The sequence below is a fragment of the Malaya genurostris genome, chromosome 2 (assembly GCF_030247185.1).
Source record: "Malaya genurostris strain Urasoe2022 chromosome 2, Malgen_1.1, whole genome shotgun sequence".
Taxonomy (NCBI): Eukaryota; Metazoa; Arthropoda; class Insecta; order Diptera; family Culicidae; genus Malaya; species Malaya genurostris.
This window is the reverse complement of record NC_080571.1, coordinates 322,549,801-322,558,636: the sequence shown is the minus strand read 5'-3', so window position 1 is coordinate 322,558,636 and position 8,836 is coordinate 322,549,801. Positions and strand designations below refer to the sequence as shown.

Genomic DNA, 8,836 nt, shown 5'->3' with positions numbered 1-8,836 from the left:
GTCCAGGCCCTTTTGAGGCGTCTAAGTTTTTCAATGCTGCCGAGATGTCATGTTCTGATAGATAGTTTACAGAGATGGAGTTGGAAAATGCTAGTATGAAAGAGAAGTATTCACGGTCACGGTCAGTTTCTGAATAAGATGTATATACTTCTTGGAAAAAATTGCAAAGTGATTGCAGATTTCTGTACTATTTTTCCCTACATGTTTGTCAAGGTGCATTTGAGATGGAAAATTGTTGCTTTTTAGTTTAGTTTTTGTGTAGTTAAAAAAGTTCTTAGGGCAAGTCTTTATTTCGTTTTCAATTTTGCGGTTGTATTCTTCGTGTGCTGTGTTAATGGCTATTTTGAGTTGATTGCATAGATTTAAGTAATTTTGAAGATGAGCATCACTTTTTTCTTGTTTGTAAGTTTTGTGTGCTTTTTGTTTTCTATTTTTCAAATGTTTTAGTTATGAATTAAACCATACAGGTAATTTGCTGTTATGATTTTTTCTTCTTTTTTTCATGGACAAAGTTTCGGCTAATATTTTGTTTATAATGTGATAGAATTTGTTTACTTCAACGTCGACATTTCCTTCTGTACTCAGTATGTTCCGCCAATTTACTATACTTAGTCTACACTTGACTTCTTCAAAGTCAATTTTATTGTATTGTAATTAAGCATTAGTAACGAAGTTATGGAGCATATGGATCAAGTAGGCTCAGTAAAATAGCAACACAACACAGCTCTTTGGGCGCCAAATGATTTTGATAATAATCTAGTATTCATATTTTGCTTTTCAGTTGGCAAGCATTGCACGACTCGTTGAACAATCATCGAAGATCTAGTATGTCATGAGCATGGGCCTAAACATATGCCGTTTTTCATTGAAAAACACTGGTGGCGTGGATTGCTCTGGTTTTGCACTTTCGAGCAGAAATAGCAATGAAACACCGTCAGAATATTGCATTTCTGCTCGAAAGTGCAAAACACTGCTTAAGCTCTAAGATGCCAAGGGCTCTTAAGGTCTAAGGACAGAGGGTCACGTGTTGAGTTTTAAATCGACCAAGTGGCTCGCTCAATTCCCTTTGCGCATCGTATTTCTCTTGTACTCTCTCGTATATGAGCAAACTGTACCGGGTTGCCAGCACACATTTTATTATTTTGATAAGAAGTTTTATCACATTAATCTATCGTATGGGTTGAACATTACATGGATTCCAATGAACAATAAAAAAATATACAAACTTTCCCCAAGATAGAATGTCTGTATGTTTGACAGCCAATTTTATTTCTCTCCCTTTTAGAATTCTATCAGGAAACCAAAGCGAAAAAAATGGCGGATGCATTGAAACTGACTTTGTTTCACAGAAAAATACAAGACTTTATTTTCATCGCGATAACATATATGTTGTTATGTACTAATCGCATCTAAAATAAATAATCTAGACTTTGTCACCGTAGATTTATGATACAAGCCTTCAAAGCCGAGATATTCGATGAACAAGTAGAGCTATACATTTCCGAGAGTTCCAATTTTCAGCAGTTCTTCAGTCAGAAAAAAATACAACACGACCGCTTAACTCAATGAATCATTCTGAAAATTTGACAGAATATTCTCAACTAAATTTCGAAGACATTGTCAGGTGGGTTTTCTATATTCTGCACCGTTTCCAAGAAAATTTTATTTGAAACGGGAAAATAGCAAAAAACTTATTACTTTACGGTACTGTCCTCAGCCCTTAATCTCTTAACCGAGCATGAATTTTGATAGTAAAATTCAATAAATTAGCAAGCGTTGTTCGTTCAAAAGTCGATTCATGATTAAATTATAGACCAAACTGAACAAGTTTGACAGTGACACAAGGCACGATTCACGCGTGATCTTTCAAAACCAGAGTTGCCAAAGAGATACCAGCCAAAAATATCACCCTTTATATACATAGATGTTTTGAAATGAAACATACGGCTAAATTGAGAGTAATACACTCAATAAAACTAACACATGGCGTAAAGCCATATTTTCTGGTGTAATATCGCATCTATTTACATGTAAAATAAATTTCGTGTCTATTTCGATGTAAAAATGAGCTGCATTAGTTGTACAGCTTATGAAATGATTCATTTTCACATTCTTTGGGATGCAAATTTATGTGAATTGCGATGCTCCTTTTATGTGCATCTACCGAAATGTGAATTTACACGATTTTTTCGTAGTGTGTACGTATAGAGACGTTTGAAATGAATAAAATACGATAAATAAAAGCCGACGCAAAATCGTACATCGAAAAGCTGCCTAATGACATTTTCGGTTTATTCACAATTTTGCAGCAGACGACAACTGGCAAACATGCATAGCAGAAAGATCCGACGAAAAAGGATAATGTTAGTGATGAAACTTTGACGAATGTTTGGAAAAAGGGGAGCGTTTTCATCAGCAGGGGCGCTTTCTACTACTTTCCACTACCTTTAACAACTCAAGGTAACAACTATGTTCCTAAATGATTCAGTGTGTTCACTTCTAGCTAACAACGGAATAAAACTAAGATATGTGAAGCGAAAATAAAAAAGTATTTCCCCCTAAACCGTTTGTACGAGGCTCCTTCCTGCAGGATTCAAACGATTGCACAATATACATTGGAATGCACAGAGTTCCTGTTCTGCTAAACTTTAGATCAGCATTCAACATAATAAAGGAAAACGTACATAGATCCTTTGTGTGTGATATTCAATAAGTCTTTCGAGCAAGTCATATTTTCGACAATCTGGAAACAGTCTTATATGTTCCCAGTATTCAAAAGTGGCAATCGCCTAAATGTACGAAGTTACCGTGGTATAACTAGTTTGTCAGCAGCGTCGAAGCTTTTTGTGTTGGTAGTTAGCACTGTCGTACTTTCCAAAACTAAAACGTACGTCTCTACTGATCAGCATGGTTTTATGCCTGGACGATCGGTGAAAACGAACCTGTTGGATTTTACATCTACCTGTTCCACTCGGATGGAAGAAAAATCTCAAATTGATGCAATTTATACTGATCTGAAAGCAGCGTTTTATCGAATAGATCATGAAATACTTGTAACAAAATTATCCCGACTAGGCGCTTCGAGAATGTTTGTTAAATGTCTGAGCTCTTATTCATGCGACAGAGTGCTACGTGTGCAGCTAGCCTCGAGTATTTCTTCTCCTTTCACGAATAAATCTGGTGTTCCTCAGGGTAGTAACGTAGGTCCACAACTGTTTGTGCTGTTCCTAAACGACGCTACTTTACTACCTGGCGTTGGATGCCTACTGGTTTACGCTGATGACCTGAAGCTGTATCTGGCAGTTCGGTCTATTGAAGATTGTGTTCGTCTCCAGGAACTTTAAAATATTTTCGTTGGCTGGTGTAGAAGAAATTTTATAATTATTAGTACCGTGAATTGTCCAGTTATAACATTTCATCGCAAAACCAACCCCACAATATTCGACTATCAAATCGATGGACAAACTCTTGGAAGAGTCGACGTTGTCAATGACTTCGGCATTTTGCTGGATGCTAAGCTTACCTTTAACCAACATCGATCAACTTTGATTTCCAAAGCAACACGACAACTCGGCTTCATAGCGAAAATGAGACGAGACTTCAAAGACCCGTACTGTCTAAAAACGCTATACTGTTCGTTGGTGCGTCCATTACTCGAAAATGCATGTTTGGTTTGGTCCTCGTACCAACTCGTACCAACCCTCTGGATTTACCACCGTACCCTGACCGCTGTCGTCTGATTGGCCTGAAATCGTTAGAGCGACGAAGAAAGATGCAGCAAGCGTTGCTTGTGGCTAAAGTAATCAATGGCGATATTGATTCACCAAAATTGTTATCTCTCCTTGACTTCCGTGCAGCGATCTCTACGCTCGACGAGTCTACTTCAACCAAGATTTCATCGTACTACTTTCGGACTATATGAACCAATGACAGCATGTATACGTGCATTTTTCAAAGTTGACCATCTCTTTGAATTTGGTGAACCGACGCACAAGTTCTCACAGAAATTATTAAGTGTATCCTTTTTTTTTAATTTTGTTCGTTGTACTTCGTGTTATTCATCAAGACTTTTAATTGTGAGATGGATTATTTTAACAAATAAACAAATATTTAATATATGTACAGAAATACGATTCGGTATATTTAACGTTTATTTTAACTGGAATGATCGGTCTCATTTCACTGCTTCACTTTTTTCGAGCTACAGATTTAACTATATAATTTACAGAGCACTTTGGTAGATTTGACCGTTTTATATGACTCTTACTGAAATGGTTGGTAATCATGACAGCTTGGCTATTTTCGAATTACAAATCCATTCGGTAAGAACATTTTTACCGAACGTCCAGTTGTTGAAATTTCGGTAAAAAAGTACCGAATTCTGTAATATATTTTAAGTGTGCATGAAGCAGATATCTGATCCGATCCAGGACAAGACGACAGTTCGATAACTTACCAAATATTTCTTCATCGTATTATAGTATTGAATTTTTAATTATGTTGGCAGAATCGGGGACGTTCTCAAACAAAAAAACACGATTGTCAACTCGTAAAGATAAGATTTATTGAAATAATGATATTACAACCTCCATTTACACATGCTGTTTCCCTCGTTCTCAATCATCGCACTCTTTCTTTGAACCTAGTTAGTTGGGTTCGCTTGCCTAGATGATAAGTTTCCCTAAATTTCTCCTAAAATCACCTTTCTGAGACCTAATTTTCTGGTTCGAAATTTAAGTTCAAATTTTTTCACAGTACCTTTATCTAACACGCCTAACCCCAACTTCTTGAAACGCAGCCGAGGAGTTTACTTTGCAATCAAAACCCTAGCAAATATGGTATATATTCTTAACATCCTAATCAGAATATAAGTTAATAACAGCATCCGCCATCCGAAGAGCAACACGAAATTCCATTCGCATCTCCGGAAAAAATGCCTAAAACGGCAAGAACTGCAAACGCATGGTACGGATTTTCCAATTTTACCTGCTCAATAGCTTCTCATCGCTCGTTGGTGAGCCTGCAGATGCGAAGTAACAATCACGTCCACCGTCTTCCGCAGCATTCCGGCGATTGCGTCGGCCGTGGTGGCCAATTTGGTGCCAATTTGATTGAACAATCCTACGAAGGCACTACCCTTGGGGTTCGCCGGCACTCCGCCCTGACCGGGTGGAATAAAAAAGTTATCAATAATATTATTCGGTGTTGTCATGCCAACCGGAACCGGCTGAGGTTGGAATTGTGGTCGGGGCTGTGCTTGTGCGGGCGGTGCCAATGGTTGGGGACGCTGTGCTAGTACTTGAACCTGAACCTGTACCGGGACCTGGACCGGACGGAGTGGAACCACTGGTACTGGAGCCGATTCGATCTGCGAAGGAAATACGGAACGCCGAAGTGGCAAGGCGGTGGGATAGGGGAAAAAACAACAGGAAAAGAAAATGTGTTGGTGTTACTGGTGATGTGTGCGAGATGTAACTTTGTGCTAGTGTAAAAGCTTTGAAAATGATGTTGACTCAAAAAAAACGGTGAACACATGGAAAATATATAGTGCTTGAGTAAAATCATGTTATGCCCCTTGACCAACATTTTTTTTAAACTCGTCTTAGTGCGAGATAGTTCTTTAAAAAAATAGGATTCACACCTGCACGGACGGAGAGCAAAATTTGATTCACTGTTGAACCTTTTGCTGCCTCAAATCAACGTTCTTGATTAATGTCTATTTTCGGTGACAAACAGTCTAACTAAGTTTTCAGACATCGATAGCACAAAATGATTACCAAAGTTCACACTCTGGAATTCCTGTACACTGAAGTATTTTTTTATGCGAATTTACGTACCGCATAAAAAAAAACCGCATAACTCTGAAACTTCGCATAAAAAAAGACCGCATAACTCTGAAACTTCGCATAAAAAAAACCGCATAACTCTGAAAATTCGCATAAAAAATTCGCATAAAAAAGACCTCAGTGTATTCCTGTATTCTATCATTTCTGTGAGTAATTTAGTCGGTTCCATAAAAATTATTATTATTAAATTCAACTGAACGTTACACGTAGTGGACGAGCTTAAAAATTAGAAAATTAATGTTTTGAAATGAGGAGAAATGTAAGAAAACGTCAAATTTAGCTTTCGATAATTTCATGCTATTCGAAACCAACACAACACTCAATAAGTCGTGTGACACACAGATGGCGATATCACTGTCGAGTTTGCACACAAACAATAACGTGTTGATGATTCAGGGAAGTATTAGGGCATGTTTACAAGTAATAAATCAGATTTTTTGCGACGATATGTAACAATGGATGAACCACGGATCATGGATCAATTCAATCTGGAATAGAAACGATCATCATCTGAGTGAACTGCAGCCTGTGAACCACGTTCGAAGCGTCCAAAGGCATAACAGAAATCTTCATCGACAATCTTGAGAAAGAAAAAACAATCGATACCGAATACTACATAGCAAAAACAAGGCAAAACGATAGCAGTGACGGTTAAATTGAACGAATTACACTTCGAATTTCTTTCTCATGCTCCGTGTACTCCAGATCTGACCCCCAGTTACTACTAGCTATATGTTGATCTTAAAACAAAAATGTTCACTGAATGTGAAGCCTATTTTGTGGAAAAGCTGTACAATACGATTCTTGCTGGAAATTTTAACTGCATAATCATGGACGACGAAACCTACGTGAAACTCAATTACAAATCCTTGCCGGGACCACAATATTATAGGGTGCGAGAAGGGCAAGTGTTAAACCAGTCCGAGACATCGATTGAAGTCGAAAAATTTGGTTAGAAAGCTATGGTCTGGCAAGCAATTTGTAGATGCGGTAAGATTTCGAAACCCTTCATTACCACTGCTTCAATGAACAGCGAAATATACATCAAGGAATGTTTACAAAAACGATTTCTACCCATGATTCGAAGCCACAAGGATCCTGTTGTCTTCTGGCCAGATCTTGTTTCTTGCCACTACTCGAAATCAACGGTAGAATGGTATACTACCAAAATTGTCACTTTCGTCCCAAAAGACTTGAATCCACCAAATTGCCCACAACTTTGACCAATTGAGGAATTTTGGGCATTAACAAAGACACATCTTAGGAAACATGTCCCGGCAGCCGAAACCATTCTACATTTCGAAATAGATTGGAAAAAAGGGTCAAAGCTTGTCGCCAAGAAGTCTGTACGGAATTTAATGAGGAACGTTCACAAGTAGGTGCGCCAGCTAGTCTACAATGGCAAAGTAGCAAATGTTGAGAATAATAATCTGTTGTCGTAGTCTAATATTATCAATATATCGAATAAAATTTGAATATCTAACACTTGTAAATTATTTACAGCGAAATCAAAGTGCGTCCATACTTTCTGGGACAGTCTTTATGAGACGAATTTCCTCTAGAGAAAATTCTAGGCTTATCTTCAAGTCCAGCTCAGAAATATGACACTCAAATCATGTGTAAGCATACTGGAGTATCACTTGATTCTTTTCTGATTGCGGACTACTTTTTCCGAAAGATAATGAGCTCACGAACGACATTGTAAACGATGTGGAATGTGTCAGTATCTTTTTGCAAGTTGAGAAATTCCGCAATTCTTGATTTCTATGGTAAACCCCATACCTTCATTCGAGAACATGTCGTTGAACTATTTGCAAAAGTTAATAGAGGGTAATATAACTTTTGTTTACATGATTTGAATTAAAAATTTAAGTGAACTACGACGCTCCTTTCATGTGCAACTCTGAAGACGTAAATTTACACGATTTTTTCTAATGGCGTTTTCGTTTTTAATTTGCACTACACCGGTGCAGTGCTACACTGAGGTATGAATAAACGAACAAAAATGACGAAAACATAAACAATAACCATTGACTACAATAGAACGATTCCATTGCACAGAGCTACACCAAACTTTTGATGAGTGCTGCACTGCCCATACTTGCATATCTGTCCCATATGGAAAATCGGGATGTCGAGAAAAAGACGATCAAAATTTTATTTCCCATTTTTTTGATTTATTGTGTCACCTACTTAAAAATCATGGTATTATTACATGAAATATCGGTAATACACCTTTGATATTCCAACTATGCAACAAATGAAATTATTGAAATTTGCACTGAATGGGACTGATATGCGAGTACTTTGCATATGGGACAGATATGAGTTGATATTATTTTCATATATCATTGAACAAACCCTCAACTTTGATTGCAATTTCTAAGAGTATATTGAGGATAGATTTCATTCGTCAAGCGAACTCAAAATTGGCGAAAATCGATATGGGACTGATATGCGAGTATGAGCAGTACACCAGTGCACTATGGTCCGAAATGGGAAATTAGCGTGACAAAAATATTTTCACTATTAAATATTAGTTTTTTGTAGTTGGTGTTTCCACAAAAGTTGTTTGCATTCAAATGGCCTTTTGGTGAAAAAAGTAACTAGGGTGGTCCTCATTTAGATTGAAATCTGAAATTTAACTTTCGTAATTGAAATTAAAAAATGATTTTTTGTACAACAAAGTTATAGGAAATTTTATTTTCGGCAGCCTTGCTAAAAAAAAGCACCTCTCTAGCTTCTCATTCGATCGAGTTACATCATTTTCCCGAGTAAAAGTAGGGTGGCTCCTGAAAATTTTTTTTTTGTTCTAAATTTTTTGTGAAACGTTCTACGGAAAAGTTGTCTTCAGAAGAGTTGTTGAACTAATTGTTGCGTATAATTTTGCTAAACCAAGCTTTTTCATATGAGCCACCGGTAAAAAGTTATGATTGCTTTTTTATCAAAAATTAGTCAAGCTTCAAATATCACTGTGCAGTGGTATCGAT

At 37.2% G+C, this 8,836-nt stretch overlaps 1 protein-coding gene across 19 annotated transcripts in view; it reads right to left on the bottom strand.

Moving 5' to 3' along the window:
- Nucleotides 1-4,539: 4,539 nt before the first annotated feature.
- The window catches only part of LOC131431327 (uncharacterized), an 84,904-nt gene continuing 80,607 nt past the window's right edge, over nt 4,540-8,836 (bottom strand). For 18 of the 19 annotated variants that reach the window (XM_058596970.1, XM_058596962.1, XM_058596964.1 and 15 more), the window contains one exon: nt 4,540-5,368. In XM_058596970.1, the coding sequence (XP_058452953.1) occupies nt 4,991-5,368 (378 nt within the window). In that variant the 3' untranslated portion in view covers nt 4,540-4,990. The remainder of the gene's footprint in view (nt 5,369-8,836) is intronic. The other variant, XM_058596980.1, reaches the window with a different exon arrangement.